This window comes from Cololabis saira, chromosome 1 (genome assembly GCF_033807715.1).
Source record: "Cololabis saira isolate AMF1-May2022 chromosome 1, fColSai1.1, whole genome shotgun sequence".
In the NCBI taxonomy this organism is placed as follows: Eukaryota; Metazoa; Chordata; class Actinopteri; order Beloniformes; family Belonidae; genus Cololabis; species Cololabis saira.
The window spans coordinates 19,105,422-19,132,170 of record NC_084587.1 but is presented as its reverse complement, the minus strand read 5'-3'; the positions used below and the strand labels follow the sequence as shown (position 1 = coordinate 19,132,170).

General features: G+C 37.1%; 1 protein-coding gene across 2 annotated transcripts; it reads left to right on the top strand.

Annotated features, from left to right (window-relative positions):
- Nucleotides 1–23: 23 nt before the first annotated feature.
- Nucleotides 24–22,524, top strand: gucy1b1 (guanylate cyclase 1 soluble subunit beta 1). Of its 2 annotated transcripts, XM_061716955.1 has the most exons (13): nucleotides 24–134; nucleotides 445–518; nucleotides 2,402–2,502; nucleotides 2,611–2,729; nucleotides 7,808–8,005; nucleotides 9,021–9,251; nucleotides 9,412–9,528; nucleotides 11,390–11,523; nucleotides 16,325–16,522; nucleotides 18,318–18,555; nucleotides 19,199–19,339; nucleotides 20,440–20,594; nucleotides 21,330–22,524. In XM_061716955.1, exons 1-13 carry the CDS (start codon nucleotides 132–134, stop codon nucleotides 21,472–21,474), a joined length of 1,854 nt encoding a protein of 617 aa, XP_061572939.1. In that variant the 5' UTR covers nucleotides 24–131; the 3' UTR covers nucleotides 21,475–22,524. The 2 variants fall into 2 exon arrangements, with proteins under 2 accessions (XP_061572939.1, XP_061572948.1); XM_061716964.1 differs by lacking the exons at nucleotides 24–134; nucleotides 445–518 and having other exon boundaries at nucleotides 2,456–2,502; nucleotides 2,613–2,729.
- The last annotated feature ends 4,225 nt before the right edge of the window (nucleotides 22,525–26,749 follow it).

Sequence of the window (26,749 nt, the reverse complement as noted above, 5' to 3'; positions counted from 1 at the left end):
ACTGTCTGTGAAAACAGTGGGGATTGACGCGGAGACGCTCAGCATCTGTACCAAACGATGAAGCTTTTGCCTGTTTCAACGATATATTAAGGGATTTAAAAAAAAAAGCAATCATAAAGGCAGCAGACACCATGGTATGTATAAATAGCCCTAAAGATTGTTCTGTTAACTTTGAATGCAAGCAAAATAAACTGACTCGCGCACCGTAGTATATTTACGATTTCCTGTTCGGGAGCACTATTTGGCGATTACACTATAATAATAATAATTCCCTTGACTAATATTTCATTATTGATTTAGCAGGTGCACACAGTGTGTTAGCGCATGCATTTTGCAAGGATAAAATATGGTATAAAACACGCTCAGGTCTGCGGCTTTGTGGAAATCAGAATGATTGGATGAAATGATTTTTAACGTTGGTCGTTGTTTTCTACATATTTACAGTATGGTTTTGTGAATCACGCCCTGGAGCTCCTCGTTTTAAGGAATTACGGGCCGGAGGTGTGGGAAGACATCAAGTGAGTTTGTTGGACGTGTTTAACTGTTCAGTCGTGTAGGTTTAAAGGTTACACTGTGGACAGTTTAATCAGGCCTACAGTACAGCCTGCAGCACCTTCCTCATGTGTTTCCAGTTTTATTTGCCCTTAGTAACCTTCATCCTCCCCATTCCTAAACTAAAACCCTTATTCGGTTGGTGAATTTAGATTAGAATAAAAATGAATGGTTGGTGAATTTAGATTAGAATAAAAATGAACAATTAGTTGTTTTTTCCCCTTCTAACTCAATACTGCCTGCAATTCAGGCTAAGTCGTATTTGTTTCACTAAAAGGGAAAAATATCCTTTTATAGTCCTATTTATTGATCTGCAATGCCCCTGACAAATACATTTAAAACAAATGTCAAAAGTTATCAGAAGATCAGAAGTAAAAAGTGTTTGCTTTAGTAAAATAGAAGGCATTCACAGATCAGTAAAATGTATACAAATAATCTAGATCAATAGTCTTGGTGAAGCAAAATATGTTCTTTTTCAATTTATTATTGGTGTGAATCCTCATATTTATATCTGTATTTTCATGTTTTATCACATTGCTTTAAATCTGAACATTTTCCACATTATTGACAAGCCTCTAAATTAGCTTTTAAATGAATTGTTAAGCAGATCACAGACAGATCACTGTTTTTGAAAATGGACTCTTAAGCAAAATACAGTTCTGATGGGAAATTTCTGGTAATATGTCAAGTCTGCTATTTACTTTGGTTTGTTGGATTGAAATTAATTAAACAGTTTCATTGCAGTACAGTTGGAAACACACACCGGCACCAAAAACCACACTAAGTACAGGTGTGACATCAGAGTAGCTAAGCCTCATTCTCACTTTCCAAATAAGGTATAGGATCATAGGTTTTTCTCATGGACATGTATTCCTCCACTGTAAATGTGGATGTAAACAGCATTTTACAAACCAGCTGAGCTCATGTAGCATGTAGAGTGTGTGGTATTTCATCCTCCAGACCTTCTGTATGTTTATCCTAGAGGATTCCACTCTTCATGAAAAGGGCAATGTCTTTTGTGTGTGGAAATATTTGGCTTAAACAAAGTTTATTTTTCATCTGTAGTGTTAACTGCCCTGGGCTTGACCCATTCTAAAAAAGAAAGAACTGAAACAACATCAGCAGCTGCCTTGTGTAAATGTTTCCAAAGTGGTCATTCTCCAGCCTTCACTAAAAACAAAATAAATAATTTAAAAAACTCATAGTACACATTTTTGAGTCATGTCTCCGTATGTAACTTGCTTTTATCTAATGCTCAATTTATCAAGTTTATTCTTCTGCTCTTTTAAGGTTTTCATGAACTGAGTTATGTAAGGCAGAATTCTTATTTTCTCCTTGGATTGGTATGTTTTTTCAGCTGTAGCACATTGTGATAAATCTGTGGCCTGGCCTGTAAATCATTTCTGTTTTCTTAGTTAAACATCACTAATCTGAAGCTCTTTTTGTTTACTGACAATTTTATAAAAATTGGATTGTCAAACGGATAATTAGAAATGCATTCTGTGCTTGAGGTGCTTGTCAAAGCACTTGCAATACTGTAGATATGAACCGTATCATCTCTTTTTGTCCAACAGGGTAGTTTTGAAAGCACACAGCCATTTCAGAGTGTTGTGGAAGTTTTTTTAATGTTACTGTAATATAAGTTAAAACAGTGCACACTGGTCGCAAGAGGAAAAAAAGTTCACTACTGAGTTTTTCCTGCAAACAGACGTATCATTGTTATTAACATCTGAAAACCTGTTTGAAAAAGGTAAAAACACTGGTTATCTGAGCGAGTTGACCACAATGACTGATCACCTGCTGCTATCAGTGACAGTATGAGTAACAGCTTTTTTTTTTTTGCTTTAAGGAGGGAGGCTCAGCTTGATATCGAGGGCCAGTTCCTTGTTAGAATCATATATGAAGATGCCAAAACATATGATCTTGTTGCAGCTGCCAGTAAAGTCCTAAGTAAGTGACTGCACATTTTTAAATCTTTCGAAACAAAAAAACCCCCACAAAACTGAATCCATGACAACAGTTCAATCAAACAATAAATAATCTTTATTTGTATTTCAGAGGTTGATGCTGGAGAGATCTTGCAAATGTTTGGGAAGATGTTTTTTGAATTTTGCCAAGAGTCAGGATATGACACCATTTTGCGAGTGCTGGGTTCAAATGTTCGGGAATTTCTTCAGGTAAGCTATTTTTCCTCATATTCACATTAGTTTGAACATTTTCATAAAGATCAGTTTATTCATTGGAGACATTTTTAGCCTGTTTATTAATATCTTTGATGACTTTGTAGATAAAAATGACAACATTTTCTAGCCTCTCTCCCAAAGTGCACACAAACACTCATTCTGTGCTTTGCCACTACACACACATACTTATTGGACATCTATGTGCATTAGGGACCACAATTGAAGTGTAGGATTGAACTGCCTAACTACAACAGAATTCCACAGCTCCGTTTTGTGATTTCTTGCTTGTACTGTTCTCTCAGATGTAAGATAAAAGTATCTGCTAAATGACAGTAGTAGTAGTAGTAGTAGTAGTAGTAGTAGTAGTAGTAGTAGTAGTAGTAGTAGTAGTCTTTGTTAACAGGATTGATTGTTCTTACAATTTAAGTTTTTGTAATATCAAATGGGCTATCCACAAAAAGAAGAATTATTATAACAAAATAAATAAAAAAAATTAAAAAAATCTCATATTATGCAGTTTTAATCCCTATCCATATTGATTAGAGTAGTTTTATTTTGATCATGACACAAAACTCTTAGTCTGCACCCTAAAAGCTGTAATTTCTGTGTGCTGCGGTGAGCATCCTGCTTAGTTTCCCCCATCTCTCTGCCCCATGTGCGATCTGCTGTCATTGTTTATCTATTGAAAGCAATCAGATACATTATAACCTGACAATTGGAGGACTTTTTTATTCTTTTTATTCACTGATTTTTGTTTAGGGAGACAGTGCTGACCCCAGGTAGGAATAAATGCATGGGCTGCGTTGATCTGTATTTGGACTTAAGGGGTAATCAAATTGTATTTGTGTGTGCAGAAAGCTCTTTATATATATATATATATATATATATATATATATATATATATATATATATATATATTTCTGTTAATTGATTCATTTCACATGATGTTAAGCATCATCTAATCCATGTTCACACCTATAAAACCATGAAATTAAATATGACGTGAAATAACAAACAATCAGTTCTCCTACCTTGTTTTCCCTTATGGGGTGTGGATATAGCTGAAGCACATGGTGCACAGTTGACGTCATTATTTACAGAACTTTATTGCTCAGTTATGTTGATGCACATATTGTTATGGTTATAGTAACTGTTATGGTTATGGTTATTGTTCTTCACAGCGACAGCTCATAATCCTGGTTTACACAGTGTGGTTTTAAAGTTTTAAAAGCAATGGAATTTATTGGGCAGGAAAAGTATTTATAAAGACAACATGCTCCAGCATTGGAATATTAGAGATAGATTGGTCGACTTTAAGTATGATCAATGAGCCTAATATACCGGTGGCCAATTTTGAATCATCACTAAACGTACATCCTTTGGACTATCAGAAGAAAACAGTATGCTGGTTACAAATAAGTTGGCTCGTTGCTGATGCTATCAATGCTAACAAATCTGATGCTGCTCTATTGGTTATGTCCCTCCATTGATGGAGGAGTCGCCACAGCAGACCTCCATAGCCCCGCTATGTATAAATATAGATTTGGCATATGTACGTTTTACGCTGGATGTCCTTTCTGATGCAACTCTGCGAGCACAGCCTCTCTTAGCTGGGAAATTAATTCTGGAACTTTTGACTGGAAAGCTACTTCACCAACCACCATTTTCACCGAAAATGTCATACTAGAGATATAGATTCTTACGCTGTCTGAAGGTAACTCACTGGTAGATCTGCAAAGAAAACTATGCATCAGGAATCATCATTCCCACTTTTTCTGTCTCCATATGTTCTGTTGTATTTACCAGCTTTTTTTTACAGAGTTATATCGGTACATGGAGCAATTTTGGTTGTCATCACATGCAAAACAGTTAAAATGTCTTCTTACGTATTTCTCTCACATAAATGCTGTTTGTCTGTGTAATCACAAAGATAACACTGCACACGTGCACTATTGTTGGACAGGAATCCTCTACTTTCATAACAAAATCACTCATTTGTTTGTCCAAAAAAGCAGCCAAATGACCTTAAAAAAAGAGCAGAATGTAAAAATCTTTAAATGATACAATAAAGTCGCTAATTTAGTTAAACAGAAGTTGGACATTTACTTCAGTAATAGTGATGTCAGGTGTGGAAGAGAAGATGCTATATACCGGTACTTACACATTTAAAAAAAGAAAAATATCAGAAAACAAAATGAAAAAAAAAAATGAAAAAAACGACAGATACCAAAAAGGAGAATGTTAAGATTTAAAATGCAGTACTGATAGTCATCTGAGAGGCTATAAGAAAAGGATTTAAAGTGAATCTTTCAATGCAGCCCAGTGTAGTACGGTACCAAAATAGTGAGAACAGATTCTGTCCATCATACTTTTTTTCATGGTATCTATTGGAAATGATAAAGGAATATGTGATTAAAATACCAAGTACATCCACAAGGATTATGATCTTGTAAATACCACATATGAAAGGCTACAAGCTCTAAATTTAAAGTTTTTACCCAGCATCTTAACCTTTCTCCTTAACTGCAACACTCTACGACTTCATCTTGCCTTACTGTAGCTGAAGGAGTTACTGAAGGGTGCAAAATTAGAGGAAAAAAATCCAAAACCCGAATCTAAATTTCTCAAGCCTGTTCGAAGGTTGAGGAAAATATTAAGGGTGCTTTCCCACCTGTCCCGTTTGGAGCAGTTGTTCTGAAACAGAGAGCGTTTGCCCCTAAAGATCGGTTCGTTTGGTATATGTGAACACAGCAATCGCGCTCGGATGCGGGACAAAACAAGCGAGCCGAGATCGCCTAGGAGAGGTGGTCTCGGCTCACTTCCATTCGAGACCTGGAGTGGTTCGTTTGCAGTGAGAACATAATCGACACAGCAACCGACACAACTCACTCATAACTGTGCTTACGATGCTCCATAGCTGTTGTTTTTCCCGGGTTACTGAAGAGGAAACTCCTTCCGCGTTCATTTCTGACCAATGAGAGAACAGTTGGTTCGCGAATGGCATTTGTTAACAGCTTTGAACCGCTACAGACGGTTGCCTTGTGAACACAAACGCTACAAACGAAAAACGTACGTACTGTATCGACAAAGACCCTCTATACAGAAGACAGCGCATTACCGTTACTGCCAATGGTATGAAATGGTATACACTTCCGGTCTCCTAAGTGGGCGTGGCCACCCCTCTCCCCACATCGTTTTGGAACATACAACACTAGATACAGTACAACTTTCTTCCAAAAAGACTTAAATAATAAAAATAACAGTATTATTAAGCAAAGAAGCAAGTTTTATTTTAGTTTTAAACTTCATTTTATCCGATGGGAAAACGATGAGAGCCAAATCTCGCGAGAGTGTGTTGCTCAGACAGAGACAGGTCTCAAACAAAGTCTATTTTCTCCTAATCTGTCGGTCTGAAAATTGCCATTTTGGTGTCAGAATGTTCAAAAGGTTTGTGGCTTTTGAAAAATGGGTCACATATTTACTTAGGTCACTATGGGGCGAAGGAATTGGTAATAATCTGTGCTCACGTTCACTTTTCCCATAGGACTCAATAGACTCAGGACCTACTTCCGGTCTCCTAAAGGGGCGGGGCAGTCACGTGACACAGATACAGGAAACCGAACCGTAGTGGGCTGTCTCGTTTATTGAACGTCTCTGGTATCGATTTAGCCCCTGAATCGGAACAAAACAAACGGGCCACAGGTCTGAAAGCACCCTAAGTTAGTTTCCATGGAGACTGTTTACTACCTCACGCTTGGCATAACTGTCGTTGCATTAACTATTATATGACTTTTTTCAAGAAATGTCAGAATAAATTAAAATAAGAAAGACAAATTGTTCATTTTAGTTTCATGCTGACTAGCAAAGTGAAGATTGATTAAACGTTTAATCTCTGGTTTTTAATCAATATTTGATTAACGTTTTGCTGTTGGAGAAAGCAAGTCAACTGCTACCCTTCCCTCCGCCTGTTGGATAGACTTAACACATTATTGACTTGTGTGCATAAAATCACTCACCATGACTAAATAAAAATATCATTCAACATAAAATGATAATTCACTGCAAAGTGGCTGGTAAATAACAGTGGAAAATAAAGTGATCTAATTGTAAATGCCTGGACAAATTGTGTGCCAGCCACATCTGTGATACAAAATCAATCACTTATTGATATCTCCCGTTGATGCTCTAGAGAGCACTTTTATCTTGATGCATTCATTTCCTTTATTTATTGCCATATTTTCTATCAGGCTGAAGTTAAAATAGTTGGATTTACCTTAAGGGGGTTTCTTTTATTGTTTGCTAGGGTCTTCTGTGGAAGAGTTTAAAAAGGTTTAAGATAAGGTTAAGGTAAGGAGAAGGATCTAAATAACCTTAATAAGAAAACCTTAAATAGTATTTACTTTATAAGTGTTACATAAATCAAAACATAAGGTTCTTTTGTGTAGCTGATTTTATATTTTGTAGTCCCTTGGGGGTGTTAGTATAACCTTGTATTTAAGCTATTTTGCATCATTGGTTGTAGGTGTCTAAGTTCCAAATGAGATCCATCAATTATTTTGAACCAACTCATTTATTTATTTAGTTTTTAGCTTTTAAAAAAAAAATATATATACTTATAGTGTACATTTATAGTGGATAATCAGACTTATGTTAAAATAATACACAAGAGTTTTTAAAAGTCAGTATTTTTTACAAATTAATATTTTGCAAGAACAATTTGTGTTGTGGGGAGTATAAGATCTTTGTACAGGCAAACAGGTTTAATACTTCTCTAGTGACTTTGTGTCAACTGCATGAGATAATTTAATGCAGTTATTTCTCATTATACACATTAAACATTATGTAATTAAACTTCCATGCAAGCTCCAGTGTGAGGGAAATGTGCACATTCCCTCTTCAAACTGAAAGATCTGTACATTATCTTTGCTGTGCACTTTTTTAATCACACTCTTTTACTACTTGTATCTCACAGAAGTCCAGTTGTATCACATTAATGGTGACGCCTCAGACTTATTTTACAGACATGTTTTGGGATTGGTTGTTCCTTTATTGTGTTTAATGTACATTTTCAGAATCTGGATGCACTGCATGATCATCTGGGTACCATTTATCCCGGGATGAGAGCCCCCTCGTTTCGCTGCACCGATGCAGAAAAGGGAAATAACCTGATTCTTCATTACTACTCGGAGAGAGAAGGCTTGCAAGATATTGTGATTGGGATCATTAAAACTGTCGCTCAACAAATCCACGGAACGGAGATAGAGATGAAGGTCAGCCTTGTTGTCTTTGTTAACTTTGTGTGCACACTGAAATCCACAGTGCTAATGGTTCACTCTGCTGATGATAAATGATAACGACTTAAGGTTTTTCCAGCTCTTCCATGTGATACAGCATTCAAAAGAAGCTGTGAACTATCAGTGATGCTTCGCATCAGAATGTCATGATTCATGTCCCAGAGTATGATTGAAGAGGTTTTGATGTGAAAATTAAACAACAGAAAGTTCCCAAATACCCAAACGGAAACACTGTTATGACTGCAGCTCAGTTTTTGGCTTATGTCTCTTAGTCAGAGGATATTTTTAGAAGTTATAGCGTCTTTAGCTAGAGGCTGATAGTCTTTCACAGGGTTTTATTCTTGCTCCTTAGTTTTGGTTTAACATTGTCTAACCGTAGCTGAATATATAGCTACAAACTGCCTCTTTATTTTTTTAAATTTTTTTCAACAATATAATTAACCCAACCAGGCCAATCGCATTTCGACTAAACCAGAGTAAGTCTTATTCACAGTTGATGCTGTTCTGCCAACAAGTCACAGCCTTTAATCCACACCAATAACTGAAGCCCGTTATTCTCCTAAGACATCTATAATATTTTGGTGGATGCGTCTCTTCATTTCATTTTTGGCATTTTCTCCCAAACCTAATTATCTTGCACAGACAGGATAATATTTTCAACAGTTGCGTGTGTAATGAAAGAACAGAAAATGGCAGATGCTCCACTTATGACACCCCGATTTTCTGGAAATATTAACTACTGTTGCTGTGGCAACAGGCTGCAGAGACAGCAGCCTGACGTCAGCATGCCTCATGCCCATAAACCCACAGAATGTCACTTAATACCCTCTTAATTCAATATTTAGGACTTGAGTTTAATTATATTTTCATTAACATATTCACAACAGGAGTGCTAGAAGGTTAAGCTATTTAGTTTAGGTTGTCATGTGATGCAAGTTGATACTTTCAGAGTGGTTATGTTCTTTTGATTATTTACCTTAATCTCATGCAGGTGATCCAACCAAAAAGTGAGGAGTGCGACCACATCAAGTTTCTGATCGAGGAGAAGGACTCTGAGGAGGAGGCGTTCTATGAAGATCTGGACGGCTTTGAGGAGAACGGCACTCAGGAGACTCGTATCAGTCCCTACACGTTCTGCAAAGCCTTCCCATTTCACCTCATGTTTGACAAGGACCTGATGCTCACACAGTGTGGGAATGCCATATGTCGAGTCTTACCTCAGGTGTGCTAAAGTTGTGTTTTTCAACAGGGAATCCAAAGTTTACAGTCAGCATTTGATGATGCTTCAGACTTCTGCTTTTGTAAATATGAGTACTGCTTGAATAAGCTAAGTAACAGTTTCCACATGAATGAAAGTTGCATAATCTTGTTTTGTACTGCAGCTCCAGCCTGGTGCCTGTATCCTCCCTTCAGTCTTCTCATTGGTCCGTCCTCACATTGACTTCAGCTTTCATGGCATCCTTTCTCACATCAACACCGTCTTTGTCCTTCGGAGCAAGGTAAATAAAATCTATAACTTTTGTCCTATTGTTATTGGTGAAAAATGTTCTTATGTAAGCATAGTTTGTGTCTAAATGATCAAAAGTTGATTTCTGTTTACAGTCTTAAATAATAAAAGGGACCTATTGTATTTATTTTTTCCCATTTCCTGTCATTTATGTACTTTTACGGTTTCAGGCTGCATAGAGTTTCATCACAAGGTGATTGATTTGAGAAGAACTCTTGGAAGATGTTAAACATCAAAATTGGCTGTTTTTTTTTTTCAACCTCTTGATTTCAAGGTCAGATGTCGGTATAAAATGTGGCTAAAGCTTATCGACTTCTTGTAAAATTAATGAGCCAAAAGCTCAAACCTCTGTCTACTTCTAACTCTGGGTTTCCATCATTTTTTGCAATCAGAGCTGATAAGCTTGACTTCAAAGACACAGATATGAGTCACAGAGCTTTTATTGGCATTTAATGAATTCCAGCATACACGTGATTGATGGTGCAGGGAAATATTCTGGTGCTGCCATTTTAAACATTTAACATGTTGCTGTACTTTTGGAATTTCCTAAAGGAAGAGGGCACATTGGACGTGATTCAGGCTTGAATATGAACGATTCGGTTACTGAGTGGGTTTGCAGATTGCTTTTTGAACTTCCACAGAAACAATAAAACATGAAAGAAGCTGCTGCTAAACCTGCTCATCTGAAGTTTTTTTTTCTTTAATGAGTAAAGGGTCCATAAAGCAGCACGTTGGAGCTGTTTAGCTAATTTGGTCCTCCTAAAATTGTGGAAGTTGGGACGCTTTTACAACGCCGTCCAACATTTACACGTGTTCAGTCTCTTGCACTCTCATTTTCTCTTCCATTATTTCTGTCCCGAGTCTCTTTCTTGGCTCTGCCACTGTTCACTGTAGCTCTGTGAGTTAATTTCATCGCCGTACCATAGTGCTGCAAAGTGGCACACAGTTGTCGCAAGGGAAACCAGCACGACAGTCCAAAAATTGCTTTCACTGTTTTTATTGCCGATAGTGGGCGTGCGGAGATGGCAAGAACTAGAAAGCACCGTAAAAGTGAACAAATGTTCCAACAAATGAAATTGAAACTGATGTTTCAACATGAAAGGCAATCTTTAAAGGGACAGAATTACCTTCTGTCCCTTTAAAGGGTCCCTGAAAGGGCTTATAAAAGTATAAGACAGATAAGGATTTTATGAACTATAAATTGTTCAAAACCAATACAGTTGAAGTACAGTTAAAAATATAGATGCTGCCAGAGCATAATAGGTCCCCTTAAATATTGATGATCTCAGATATTTTTAGAAGCTGCATGAAATTTCACAGTGGGTTTCACTGACAGTTAATGGAGATGAAAGTGCTGACATGTTGAGTGCAATGAGCATTTAAACTGAATTTTTAAGCTATACACTGAGAAAGGAGCGTATTTGTGTAAAAGCTTAAAAAAAACAACACACACACACGCAAAAAGGACCAGTTCCACTTAAGAAACCTGGAAAGACAGACCACAGAGGTTTTAGCAATTTTTTTCAAAATGAACATTTGTTTACTTATGATTCTCATTGAATAATAAATAAAAATGTACCTTTAGTTACAGTATCTGCACAGCCTTGCAGTCAGACTAAAGTATATCGTTTTCACTGTGTACCTCTGTGTTTGCTGTGACTCAGTAAATAGGGTTGATCATGTTTTTGCTTGAATAATAATAACAAAAAATGAATTGTATTTCTCCTATGAAGAGGTGCTGTATTTAACATTTGAATTGAATAAAAGGGCACATTTAAGAATACAGAGTGAGCTGAATTGGCATACTTGTGCAGCGTTCTAAAATATTCATAAGTGTGATGTAATCCTGACAGGAGGGCCTGCTTAATGTGGAAACCGTAGAGAATGAGGACGAGCTCACGGGGGTGGAGATCAGCTGTCTGAGATTGAAAGGGCAGATGATTTATTTGCCAGAGGCAGAGAATATTCTTTTTCTTTGCTCACCCAGGTAAGCCCAACGTGCCAGTTTACACACCCAATCAATGGTTCTCTTTCACCGACTAATAGGAACTACCAGGAACTTTACTTTATAAACTATAATACAGTTTAAACAGATACAGTATGTCAATTTCATCATAAAATTAAAATGAAAAATATTCTCACAATGAAACAAAGTTAAAACTCAAAGCTAAGACCTTACAAATGAAAACTTATATCTTAGCGTCCAGAATGGACAAATTGGCCAATAAAGTAATTACTGCTTGACACTTTCAATTTGATTGATTAAATGTGAAATTTCACTTTATTGTAATACAACTGGGGATAATCCAGTTCCAATTTTTATCATTCAGTTAGTCAATATAGAAAATAATGTAACGCTAATTCATAAAACAGACATTGACAATTATATTGATTGATCTTGAAAGAAAGGACTCATTCATTGACCTGCAGTAAAATCACACTTTTTCAAACTCTTTTGTAGCACAATTTTTTTTCAAGGATCAAAATATCTTTTCAGAAGCACCTGACCTGCTGTGTTGCACTTTACATTTAGTTGCATTATGTCTGTCAGTGATAAAGTAATGTTATCTGCTAGCTCTGGTTCTTAAAGACTAAAAAGTGTACCGTATTCTTTGGACCATTAGGTGCACCGGGTTATAAGGCATGATAAAACTTATATAAAACAAAACAAAACAGTCTGGTAAATTGAACTTTATTCAACTTTTTCACAATAACCCAGAATATCGTTCAGTTGTAACTAATACAGAAAAATACATTCACATTTTAAATAATTCGTCTTCCACAAATCCACAAATAAATAGTGGAGGAGAGAAGCATCGTACTACGTCCTGTTCTCTGATTGGTTCATAGTTGCCAGCGATAGCAGACACCTGAAGTTAGTTTGAGGTTGGAACAACGTTGTATTCCAACATTTGATTATAATTGGATTATGATGTTGATGATGAAGCTCAACAAAATGTATACATAAGGTTCCCCTGCCGATTTTTGAGAAAATGTAAGGATTTTAAGTGCATCTGAGCCATTACAGACGCTGTACAATTATCCAAGTTTTCCACCTTTATCTGCATCCAATTTCAATCCATGATGCATTTTCTGTGACTGGAATGTGGGTAACGCAAACATGTATCAACAGAGTAAAAGTGGTAATTCTACACCTTCAAACTGGTGCTTTAAACAAATTAAAAGGGCACAATTAAAAAAAAAGATGCTTTTGTTGTGGGTGCTAGATGCTGTTTGTACTGTCTTACTGTGGTATTTTAGCTAGAATAACCTATAGCTTCCATCAGGAAATCTGATCACGCGCGGCCGATGTCAATGCAAGGTTTGAACACATTCAAAGTCAGGTTCAGATCCGATGATTCAAGACCTCTGGCATCAACAAGGCATTTGCGCCCACAGAACTGCCGGGCAATGCATATTTTCTCTTTTTCTCTGTAAACCCTAGAGATGGTTGTGTGTGAAAATCCCAGTAGATCAGCAGTTTCTGAAATACTCAGACCAGCCCGTATGGCACCAACAACCATGCCACGTTCAAAGTCACTTAAATCACCTTTCTTCCGCATTGTGATGCTCGGTTTGAACTGAAGCAGATCGTCTTGACCAAGTCTATGTGCCTACTGTACATGCATTGAGTTGCTGCCATGTGATTGGCTGATTAGAAATTTGCGTTAACGGGCAGTTGGACAGGTGTACCTATTAAAGTGGCCAGTGAGTCGATATACAAATATAATATATTATGATAGAAAAAGAGTGACCCATGAGCGTCGGTCCCATGAGAAATGAAGGAACTGATGGAATTTGAGGTTGCTCGTACCTGATACAAAACTCATTTTCAAACTCTTAGAATCTTTTAAGCCTTGAATGCAAAGAAGATAGGCCTCCGTTCAATTTTTTCAAGCTGTCACACTTTGTAGTGGGAGCCAGTTTGTGCACTTTTTCCATCCTCACAAGTTCAAGAGGTTCAGTTATCTTAGGAACGAGGTTATGTTATGAAAGCATGTTGCTGCTCTGTGGGAAAAACAGTCAGTGTGCATCAGCTGAGAAATAAACTTAATTTTCAGTGGCAGTATTTCTAAATACATGCAGTAGGAATGGGCGATATTTTACCGTTCACGATAAACCGTCAAAAAAATTCCTCACGATAAGAATTTATCATCTCGCGGTAAAAACGATAAATTCCCGTTGATGACGTTTTTGTGTAAAGCTGATTTATGATTCTGCGTTAAATCCACAAACACAATGTACGTGAAGGAAGGAAGGAAGGAAGGAAGGAAGGAAGGAAGGAAGGAAGGAAGGAAGGAAGGAAGGAAGGAAGGAAGGAAGGAAGGAAGGAAGGAAGGAAGAAAAGAGGAAGGGAAGAAGGAAGGAGAGAGCAGGAGGAAAGAAGGAAGGAAGGGAAAAAGGAAGGAAGGAAGGAAAGAGGAAGGGAAGAAGGAAGAAGAGAGCAGGAGGAAGGAAGGGAAAAAATAAGGAAGGAAGGAAGGAAGGAAGGAAGGAAGGAAGGAAGGAAGGAAGGAAGGAAGGAAGGAAGGAAGGAAGGAAGGAAAGGAGAAAGCAAGGAAAGGAGGAAGGAAGGGAGAAAAGAGGAAGGGAAGAAGGAAGAAGAGAGCAGGAGGAAAGAAGGAAGGAAGGGAAAAAGGAAGGAAGGAAGGAAATGAGCCTGAAAGAAAGAAAGAAAGAAAGAAAGAAAGAAAGAAAGAAAGAAAGAAAGAAAGAAAGAAAGAAAGAAAGAAAGAAAGAAAGAAAGAAAGAAAGAAATGAGCCAGAAAGAAAGAAAGAAAGAAGGATAAATTCCCGTTGATGACGTGGATCTGAGAGCGAGATAGATTTATAGTTGAAATGGTGGAGTTGAATTGTTTGTTTTTTTTTAATCGTCATTTTTATCGTTATCTGGATAAATGCCAGAAATTATCGTGATACATTTTTTAGTCCATACCGCCCATCCCTAACATGCAGTCAATAGTGCATAAGAAAATACAGGTCAGGATCAGAACAGACCCGGACTGTACGGTAAATCCACTATTCTGTTTGCTGAGACTCGTGTGACCTCATAGACCTCATCTGAACCTGACATGCAGCAGGACTTTAGTTAACAAGTGAGTGAATCACGCAGTCTTATGATGGAGTTGTCAAAAACTTGGTATTTGCAAATGCAAATGTTTGGTGAGAATAAGCATAGTGACTGTTTGGGTCCAGTGGTTTGAAAATGATCATGTGATTGAGATTTCAACATTTATGTCACGGGTGGTTGTATGAGGACCCAGACGCAGGAGAGCGGGAGGCAGGAGTTCACAAAAACTGAGTTTATTCCACAAAAACAAAACCAAAGCGCTGCTGGGCAGGATCAAAAAAGAGAACAAAACAGGGATCCAAAAAACTAGGCGTGGAAACATGGAGGGAGCAAACAGTACAGACTGACAGGGAGCAGGGGAAGACGAGACCAGATATACACAGGGGGTAACGAGACACAGGTGTGAACAATCAGGGCAGATGGAAAACAGGCGGGGCAGAACAGAAACACAAACTGGGGGAAATGTCAAACACTGACAATTTAAGTGTTTGAGATTTATTTCATACACGTAAGAGCAGAGGGATGTGAATCCTAAATGTTTTTTATTAACCCTCAGCATTGTCCAAATTAGAAATGTATATAAAATGCATGCATATACGGCTTACAAATTAGATTTGCACTAAAGTGATTCAAAATTATGTCGCAATAAGGCTTACAAGAGGCAATTAGGCAAAGTAATAACAATAAATGACTAAAACAAGGATGCATTTTTTAACAAATATGTCATTAAAACCAATATCAGGTTCCAAAATAAAAACTAGCACCCAAGATTAACTTCTGCCAGAGATTTGAAGCGTTTTTTTAGTTTTTCTGTTTTTTATATTTGTTTGAATTTTACCATATATGAAGTATAGCCTGAGTTAGATCTGAATAACTTGGATGCCGGCCTTTTTTCTTTTGTTTTAATGTATCTTTGTTGGAGGTCATTGCTCTTGTTCTGCAATTTAAGGAAACTTGTGGACTTTCTGAGTAGAGCTGAGAAAAGGATTATTAGCCATCAATTACCCATGATGACACTAGATAATGTCTTCTGCTGGGTTTAACCTGACTATTCAACTTTTTTAGATATTTGTCCTCTATGGCATTTGACCTGAAAGGTTGAGATTTGCATATTAAACACTGCAGTTACAGTTAAGCAATGATTGAAAGTATTTCATATTTCCTCTTAGTCCGTTAAAAATGAACAAAAACATACGTAGCTACATGGCATGAGAGGAAACCAACACAAGGAAACTGAGGAGCTGATAAATTGAGGAGTGATCTTTAGCTGTGACCTCCATTAGCTTCTGCAGCCCTTGTGCAACTCATCTGACATTTGCCAAGAAATATTAGATGCGGGAGAGCAGGATTCAAATTTTACACACTGTGAAGTGCTTTTGCAGAAGGGTCCTGCCCGACAAAATTAATTGACTGCTGATATCACAGAGAAACATGTTCATTCACCTGAGCAGAGAAGGGCAGTGCACTGCAGGGTCTGACCTCACTCGAGAAGCAGATCATTTATCTACAAACGGTAGCCAAAGTCAAGATGGTGATCTCATTGCTAGTGATTCATCAATGGGGTTGCGTTTACTCAATATCCAACTTACATAAGCGCAAGAACAAGAACAGGTATGCAGATTTGGCAATTTAGGTACAAATACAGAAAATAAATCTAGAAGTTTTTCTCTGTCTTTCTATTTTTCTTTCCTAAGTTGCTCTTTGTGTCTCCGGTAAGTGTTATGAATCTGGATGATCTCACACGGAGGGGCCTATACCTAAGTGACATCCCGCTGCATGACGCCACGCGTGACCTGGTACTGCTTGGGGAGCAGTTTCGTGAGGAGTACAAGCTGACCCAAGAGCTGGAAATCCTGACGGATCGTCTCCAGCACACACTCCGGGCCCTGGAAGATGAAAAAAAGAAAACTGACAGGTTTCACAATTTTTTTTAAATAAGTTGTTAATTCAGCCTAAACCACCTGCTGTTCAGTTTTTTATGGAACTACAGTCAAACTGTTATATTACATGCACCGTCCCTTGATAGGATCTAAATGAAACTGAACTTCTATGAAAGTTTACTATATGAATTTTTAGTGTTATAAAAATTATTATTATAGTATTACTGTATATAATACTTGTAGTTGCATTTTCCCTTTGACAGTCACTATCAGCCCTTAAAGAAACATTTCCGGAATTAAACCAAAGCCAGGTCTATTCTTAGATGGTCAGGTGTTTCATTAGGGACAAAACAATGTGAGATGAAGCAGTTTTGAGTTAAAATGGAATATGTGTTTGTAGCAAAATGACAATTAACTTTAGCCCTGGGGGCGATAGACCTATGTTAAAATAAATAGCTCTTTAAGCCTCTGACAAACAATGATTTGTTTTTAAAGAGTTTTTAAAAAAAGCCTTGTTTGAAAAAAAAAAAAGGTCTTATTTTTTGTCTAGCATCTAGACTGTTTTGCAAGTTTTAAGAAAGATGATCAAGTAAACCTTGTATTCGGACTTGTAATAGCATAACATAAACATAAATTAACACTTGTTCCAATCTAATAATAGACCTTTTAGTTCTGAAATATACCTTTTACATCTCTACCTTATAGGTTTATACGTCTGTCTGTCTGTCTGTCTGTCTGTCTGTCTGTCTGTCTGTCTGTCTGTCTGTCTGTCTGTCTGTCTGATATGATATGATAAATATATACTGTAACACAAAACGTTATATATATCTTTAATTATTTTTACTGTAAGAAACTTCTCCCCACAAAGACTGTGATGGCACAGAGAGAGTAGGCGCTGGGCTTCACGACGACTTTGAAAGCGAAGATGCAAACACTTGAAAGTTAATCTACCCACTGAATCAGTTTCTATGCAAACTTCATCCTGCTCAGGGTGACGGGGGGTTTGAGCTGACAGGCCCGAGACCATCAAAGGGCCACACCTTTTGAATGAAACAAATGCTCTACCTTGTGTTTTTTTTTACGTTTTTTACATGTTTTTTTTTTACGTTTGACACCTTTATTATTATCTCTATCACCTAGTCTACTTCAGTCATTATGCTTTAACACTTCTGTTAAAACCTGATTGTTCATTAGTCCGTCTTGTAGGAGATAAAAGAGAGAACTCATGAAGGATTCCCTTTTAAGGTTTAACTCCACATCAGAAACACTGACGACAGAGCCAGATACCGGTCTCGGCCCCGTTTATGTTATATTAATGTTACACACCAGCTGGAACCGCTGATGTCAGACTTTCTCATATAAGTTGATTGTTACCTGTACAAGTCCTTGCTCATGCTGATGATTAAGAAGGAAAGACGTTTGGACTCTTTAGTCTTGGAGTAAAACACTGGAATTGGCTAGTTTTACATTTTAAATTTGATATTTAGGTATAATTTTTTGGTGTTGTTGGGTAATCATGATATTTTCACACGCACAGATCGCCAGTCGGTGTTGATCATCTGTATGTATCATGGGTCCTGACATTATGATGCATCAAGGAAGATATTTTGCTTTTAACAAGGCAATCCTCTAACAGTTACCATAGAAACTCCACCCTCCCGTCGGAGAGCAGCTTGCATGGTGAAGTGACCAAAAAGGGGCTGGTAGAGCAAATAAAAAGCTGATTCAAAGGATGGACTTGAGTCTGGCAGCCCCCAGTCTGTTTCTCCTCCGCACACTTGCACCATAACAACCCCTCCTTTAAATGCCTTTTTGTCTTCTTCTCCTTAGATTGCTGTATTCTGTCTTGCCACCATCTGTTGCAAATGAGCTGCGACACAAACGCCCAGTCCCAGCGAAGCGCTACGACAACGTGACCATCCTGTTCAGCGGCATCGTGGGATTCAATGCTTTCTGCAGCAAGCACGCTTCAGCCGAGGGCGCCATCAAGATAGTCAACCTGCTCAATGATGTTTATACACGTTTTGACATCTTGACAGACTCACGGAAGAACCCTTATGTATACAAGGTTGTAAGCAAAAACTACTACGACAGTTTTTCATGCATTTGTGTCATCTCCTCCCGGTAAAGGGAGGGAAAGGAGGGATTTCTGCAGCCAATTCATAAAGGTCAAATTGTCTGCCAGTTCTCTTATCTTAAGGGCACCAGTCTGCCGAATAATCCTATGAAATTATGCACAAACATCTGCGTAAAAGAATATTTATATCACTTGACTTGAGTTCCTTACCAGAGCACAAACTTCCAAACACAGTGTAGTTTTACGGAGGGACTGCAGCATTTTATAGGCCTTGCGCAGCAGATTTACACTCCAGGCTTTCAGACAAGAATGCACTTTGAGAAGTCAAACAGACCTCAGCATTTCCAGGGGATCAGCTTCAGGCACCGGGTCAACAAAAGAAGTAATATTTACTCAACACGGGGAATGGGTAGGTGGTCCACGGGTTTTAGCAGAACTCAAAGAGGCCCTGAGTGTCTGAAAGCCCATGAATGTGAAGGTGTTTATCACAGGGTGTTTCAGTTTACTCCTGCGTCACTGAGTTCCTTCAAATCAATTCTTTTGTAAAAAGGTGGGAATGCTTTATTGAACGAAATGAATCAAAGCAACATAGTTCCACTTCCATGAAGAGTGATAAAATGTTTTCCTTTTGCAGGTGGAGACAGTGGGTGATAAGTATATGACGGTGAGCGGTCTGCCGGAGCCGTGCACGCACCACGCCAAATCAATCTGCCATCTTGCTCTCGACATGATGGAGATCGCTGGACAAGTCAAAGTGGATGATGAACCAGTGCAGGTGTGTTTTCTGTTGGTTTCTTTTCAGTCTGTGGTGCAAAATATCCAGAAAATGTAAGCCTCAGCCTTATACAGTACACTTACTAGTTTAAATACATAAATGGTGACAAAAAAACTATACGTTTTTATAATCATATGTTTAAATATAATATGTAATCCCGTGTATGCTGTACGCAGTTCTCTTTTCTTTTTGTTGCTGAAATGCTTTTCTGTTTCTGTGATGCAGTTTATCTTTTTTTGGTTGATCAGTTTACTATTTTCAGACATCTCTTCATTTTTAATTTATTTTTTTTCCAATGTTTTTAGCAATGCATCTGTTAATTTGGCACAGTAATCAAAGCTCTCTGAAGCTCTGTTAACTTTCTTTTTTTTTTTTTTTCCCCTAATTGACTTTAGAATAATTATATCTGTGCATCTGGACATATTTCCACAATGAAGTCACAGGCAGAACAAAAAAAAATCATCAAAGTTTTGTTTAACTGACTGTTGGAGATTGTTATTATATCAATGACTGTTGATACTTAACTCTGGAAAATCATGTCTGGTTACCAAAAGATTTGTTAATTGTTTATTTTGGCCCATGGCACTGGTAACAGAGAAGCTCAGTTTAGTAGCAGAAACAGGCTCGAATCATCTCACGATCCTGTGGATAAAAATAGATTCTCATTTGTCTCGGGCACTCAGGCCACGTTCGTGCTCTGAAGACAACAAGAAATAACGTGCCTGCGAGTTCTAGTGTAAATATGAGCCTGTGCATTGCCTTTGACCACTTTATTAAATGTTTATGGCCAGTCTTACTGCTGAATGTTGTTGATTAGCTTCTTTAAGCACTGTCTAAACGTATAAGAAAGCATTTAAGAGTGAGTCCTTGAACTCTTTTTTTGCATTTCTCTTACTGTCGTGCACGATGACATAATTTTTCAGATTACAGTCTTTATATTTTTGTCTTTGCGGTCATGAAGTGAATAAATCAGGTGCATTTATCGGTGCATGCTGCAAACAACAGCATTTTAACAACTGATGATCAGAGCTGCAGAATTTCTGGAATAGCAGCAATAGTTATCCAAACCTCATGAGTATCCCAACCTTTTTTCTCTCCAGATCACTATCGGGATCCACACAGGAGAAGTTGTGACTGGGGTGATTGGCCAGAGGATGCCCAGATATTGCCTTTTCGGAAATACCGTCAATCTCACAAGTCGCACTGAAACGACTGGTGAAAAAGGGAAAATTAACGTCTCAGAATACACTTACAGGTGAGTACTAGTAGTAGTTAACCTGGCCGGCCATCCGAGTTTTTTTTGTTAAAATTTAGCTTGGTTCCTTTGGATTCGGTTTTTATTTCCAAGGATCAGCACCAGTGGAGGCAAAAGAAACGCCACTTAGGCATACAAGCAGTCAGAAACAAAACACGTGACAAATGCACTTAGATTAGTATCAACAAAAGACTCAAAATGTCCTCAAATCAGGTAAGGATGCTGGTTAAATTAGCAGTTCTGCCGCCATCCTGCTTGTTCTGACTCTTGGTCACTCTGGTATGAGTTGTCATATAAAGCCCGCCCACCATTTCCGATTGGTTCAGTATGTACCTTATTGGTGGAGAGAAATTCATGAAGTGACTCTGTACAGATGGTCAGGATAAGTAATACCTCTTTATTTACCAGCATTTATAGTTTTTGTGTGTGTTTTGTTTGAATTTAAAAAAGTCTTAACTTCCCAAGACCTGACACACATATTTGGACATCACATGTTTTCATAATATTTCATTTCTTAATGGGGAAACAATGAGAGGCAAAGAAAATGCACCGGGTCTTAGGAGGTTAAGTGAGATTTGACAAGTTAAGACCAGGTGCAGACTGAAGTCTACATTAAACATGAATTACTGAGCTATCCGAGGAGGGCTGCGCTTGTTTTATGTCCCAGTGAGGTCAGAACTCTTCCCGAGCTGAAGGGAATGCATAAATTGTGATGCTGTTGTCATGGTATTCCAGGTGTTTGCAGTCTGCCGAGAATGCTGACCCTCAGTTTCATTTGGAGTACCGCGGCCCCGTCACCATGAAAGGAAAGAAGGAGCCCATGAAGGTGTGGTTTCTCTCTCGGAAGAGCAACACAGACACCAGCGCCGTCAAAGCTTAACTACTCAACACTGGAGCACTCTCGAGTATCTGCTCGTTAAAAAAACTTCTGTTTGTTACATTCTTGTGACATTTTAAAGAGATAATGAAATAGAGATGAATTATAAAGTGATTATGGATCTAAAGTTGCTGATATTTTAATGCAGTAACAAAAACAACTGTTTCAATGCGTACTTGATCCTGTACTGATTTCCCTTCATTTTTGGGCTTATCCAATGATTGTGCAGTATTTTATGAATTGTAGATGTAAGTTTAAAACATTTTGACAAACCAGTGAAACATAAACGACAACTACGTGAGACTATAACACTAAAGCTTTTGATAAGTAAAACATTTTTTGTGGTGTGTTTATGTTGTCTGACACAATCAGAAGTATAGATAATTTAAAAATGGCTAAAAGAAGCTAATGTAGTTTTGATAATAAAATACTTTTTTTAAACACAGTATTAATTATTATATTCACCTTTAAGAATCATAATGACAAAACCCATTGAAGTCAGAATCATAACTTACGTAAAAAAGTATCATGACTCAATAGGAGGTTTTTCTGGCTCTTTGTTGGACTTTATTCAACTTTTTTTCTTTATTCAAGTTTTTACACTTAATTGTATTGGTATCAAAACTATAACAAGGAATTAGAAATTGCAGAAACTGTATTTATATTAAATATACTTAAACCACTGTGGACACCAGCTCGGTTAAACAATTTGCAGTTAAAGTTAAGTAAGTAAAGTTAATGAAAAAGTTAACTATAATAATTAATTAGCAAAGCTGTATTATTATATATTCATCACTGAGCTATTTATAAGATGCCCTAAAATGCACTCTGATCATATGTATTTATTGCACCCTGAGACTCGCTGCTCAACTATTTTATGAAAAGAAAACTATTTTATAGTGCTTTTTTTAGTTATACTGTATTTTATAGTCTTAGATTCATACATATTTATTGTTCTTTTTTATTTTACTTTGTATTTATTCTTTCATTCATAAACTATAGTGTTTCTGATGTTATGAACACCTTTAAAAACTAACAAACATTAAACTTTATTATGGATGAAGCTACAAATGTGCCTCAATCAATGTATCATCAGAATAAATCATTGTGTTTTATGTCATTTTCACATTTTCACTTCACATGCTGACTATTCAGCTTCTTGTCTCCTTAGATCCAGGCTCAGCTTTGCATTCAAGATGTCCGTTTTCTCCTTTCAATCTTGCAAGGTTTTTTGTTTTGTTTTGTTTTTTCGGGGGGTCTACAGAGTACTAGTGCGACTTTAATAGTAGCTGTTGTGGAGACTGTCCTCATGATGCCCTGTGTTTGAATATATATATATATATATATATATATATATATATATATATATATATATATATATATATATATGTATATATATATATATATATATATATATATATATATATATATATATATATATATATATATATATATATATATATATATGTGTGTGTGTGTGTGTGTGTGTGTATATGTATATCAAATCAAACTTTATTTATACAGCACTTTTCATACGATAGTAACGCAAGGGGATTTACATAATAAAATCAACATTTAATATAGAAAAATTCGCACACTATTGGTTAAAAACACACGTCTGACATATGTATAATATACCGGTGAAGGGAAAACCGCACTGGGAATATTTATTTGTTTGCGAAGATCTCCCTCTAGCGGTGTATCAGAGCATTGTCCTCTTTAGTATCGTGACGTCTCCAGGATGTCACTTGTGTCAAGAAGCTGCAGAAACATTGGTCTCTTGAGTCCTGTTGTCACAATCACATTTGAACTTTCGTAAGAGTCTTTACACTTCAGTGACACTGTATATTAAATTATTTTTGCTATCTCTAATTGCACTTTTCCACTATTACCTACTCAGTCCTGCTCGTCTCGCCTCGACTCTTATTGTTTCTTCTTTTTGAAATATATAGACCATTTGCTTCTATTATATACTTTTACTTTGTGTGACTGTGGCAACAGACAGAGGAAGCTAGATAGAAACAACCTGTTTTTTTCTTTAACCTTAAGCCCATAACTGATGCTATTTCTGTCACACAAAAGGCATTTAAATTAAATTTCTCTTTCCTCTTTCCTCAACCATTGTCTGAATATCTTGACATCCTGGTTCAATAGGTTTAAATGATTTAGATAAACTGCCCCCTTACAAGGACATGAAATCCTGAAATCCCACAACACAATTAAATTCACAATAATTCATTAATTATTTGCCCCAAAAATTATTCGTTTTTAACAGTTTATGGTACCATGAAAGTTTTTTTTAAGTCATTCTTGCACATATATCTATATATCTTTTTTACTTCATATCCTTTTTCACATCTTTTACCTGGGCCCTGAAGTGTGCAGGCAGAAATAAAAGTCAGCAGTAATTAGACTATAATACACACAGAAAAAGCAGTGATAAGCAGCACAAAATGAAAACATGAAAAAAAGTATTTTCAATTATTGCCATTAAGTCAAACAATCTTTACCTTTAACTTGATCTGTTAAGCACCAACTCACAACAAAAATAATCTTAAGGCGCTATACACAGAAGATAAGTGCAATTCAGTCTAAACAACAACTCTTCTAATTCAGTCAATGACTTTTATCCCAGTTCATTCCAGCAGAGTCCAGTTCCAAATTTCATATAAAAAGTTATGTGGATGGTTTCTGAACTGATTATTTAAGTGGCATTTTCCATATTTCCTATTTATCAGTCCTCCATAGAATGTAGCACATTACAGAAAGTGCCATTGTGCATGCGATGGATGAGTGTAACAGCTGGACCTCCTATGTGTAGGAAGATTTAGACATTCTCTTATCAGAGCTGTGCTGAAGTTCCATACATTTATGCAGATGTTGATAAATACTACCTACCTAAATATTGTTCCTCAGCATGAATACTACATGGCAACAGTATTCCCAACAGTAGCATTTGAAAATATTTTAAGGATTTAAAGTGCTGTCTTGGCCCATTAAGTCTGATTTGATCTTCTGTTGAAAAATAAGTTGTCACTCCTTCTGCAGCAGTCAAGACATCCGTCAAGAATCCGCTGTGACGTCCAGTGCTTTGATTTGATTAGGTGTTTATGGTGGAGGTCTACACAGTAGGAGGCTGATTGCTGTTGTGGATTCACAATATTTGATGTATTTACAGGATGCAGTATAGCACTGCAGTGGCCTGTCTGTGCTGTACTCTGCACTTCACCTGAATATGATTTAGTTTAGCAGAACCTCTTGATCCTGTACAGGATGTAGAGCCTTATTGTTTCTTATTTTTCTTTTATTTAAATATATACTTATACCATCTGCTTCTATAATATATTTTAACTTTGTATGAGTGGCAACAGACAGAGAACGCTACATAGAGAGAACCTTTTTTTTTTTTAAGTTAACCTTAAGCCCATAACTGATGCTATTTCTGTCACACAAAAGGCATCTAAATGTCTCTTCCCTAAACCATTGTTTTCTGAGTGTTCTGTTTCGGAATGTCTTGGCATCCTGGTACTATAGGTTTGGAAGGAAATTAAATGATTTAGATAAACTGCCCCTTTCATCAAATCATCTTAAGGCACTATACGCAGAAGAAAAGTGCAAATCAGTCCAATCAACAATACACACTATCCCCTTCTAATTCAGTCCGATAACTTTTAATCCAGTTCATTCCAGCAGAGTCCAGCTTCAAACTTCATATAAAAACAGCCTAGCCAAAGACCCATCAGATTGTATCAAATCTTCAGCCCCCCCATCCCGAGCAAGCACGAGGCAAGCGGGAGGGAAAAAACCTGATTAACAAGGTTAAAAGAGCTCCAGCAGAGCCGGCCTCAGGGACGTCGTCTCTCTGCTGCTTTGGAGTCTCAGAGGACGAGAAAGAGAGTTTAACCAACACAGAGATAAGGCCAGCGGGATCTACCTATGAGGCACAAAACAGAGCATAGTTAACAGAAAAAGGAAGACAAAAACAGTACAGAGGGAGGAAAGAACCATAAAGTCAAACTAAAAGAATAGCTTAAGTTAATCCTAAATAAATGTTCTATCAAAAATGTAAAGTTTTAGGCTTAATCTTAATGTTATAGAGGGTGTCTGCATCCTGAACACTAATGGTTAGAGGTGGGTGCAATTCATCGATGTGTCGATGCATCGCGATGCGTCACGTGACGATTTGTAATCGATTATGGTCCAGTAAAAAAAAGATTTTTTTTTTTTTTTTTTTTTTTTTTTTTTTTTTAAGTTATCCTATCCAGATTCCAGACTGAATAAGCTGCGGAATCATTTCATTTTCAAGAATGCACATTTCTTATTATTCACTTGAAATATGGCAGATATGTTTACACTAAATAAATTTGATGGAAGTACATATCTTGTTTACTTGAATTAATGAACTCATTAAATCCAGGGCTTGACCGTTTTCAGTGTTTTCCACCAATAGAGGGCGCTCTCATGCAAGTGCAGCTTTCCCTGGTCAAAGTTAAGTAAGTCAAAGAGCAAATGTTTACAAAGTCATAAAATAAATTATTTTGTGTCTTTGAAAAATACATGACACATGTTCAAACAACCTTGTTATTTACTTAATGAGTGTTGTTAGAGGAACTGAGTTAATTGATTGGCTATTTATTTACAAATGTAGCCACAGATGAAGACAAAATCAATCTTGTATGGAAAAAAGCATTAAAAATCACAATAATCGAAGAATCGTGGCACCAATAATCGAATCGAATCGACAATCGTTAGAATTGAAGAATCGAAGAATCGAAGCTCCAATAATCGAAATCGAATCGAATCGTGAGGTACCCTTGTTTGCACACCCCTACTAATGGTCTGAGCACCTCAAGAGAGGAGCCTGGTAACTGAAGGCTCTGCTTCTCAAAAGTGAAACCCTGTTGGAATAATATGTAACAATCAGAACATTTGCAGTTTGACACGTATGCCACAAAGTCATTAAAAAAAAGTGAGAACAGTCTATTGAAGCGAGCCGTGTCTCAGTGACGGACTGTAGATCCTGATTCAGCCCGTCAGAGGAAGAAGGAATAAGTAGGTGAGATGTCAGCAGATCAAAAGTAGCTCTGTTTTTGTTGTGACAGTCACTTTAATGACCAGAAAACTCCAGATATAAACACAACAATACAAAAATGATGACTGTAGAAGCTGACTACGAATTCCTCAAAACTTTAGTTGATATGCACACATTTCTTTAGAATCCTTCTAGTGACATAATTATGAAATATATTCTGTGGTGACCGGTTAGTAGTGAATAAAA

Bases quoted from the DNA above. Each gene is read 5' to 3' on its own strand.
- gucy1b1 (XM_061716955.1), top strand. The intron at 519-2,401 runs GTGAGTTTGTTG...TTTTGCTTTAAG, and splicing joins GAGGTGTGGGAAGACATCAA to GAGGGAGGCTCAGCTTGATA. The intron at 16,523-18,317 runs GTTTCACAATTT...TCTTCTCCTTAG, and splicing joins GAAAAAAAGAAAACTGACAG to ATTGCTGTATTCTGTCTTGC.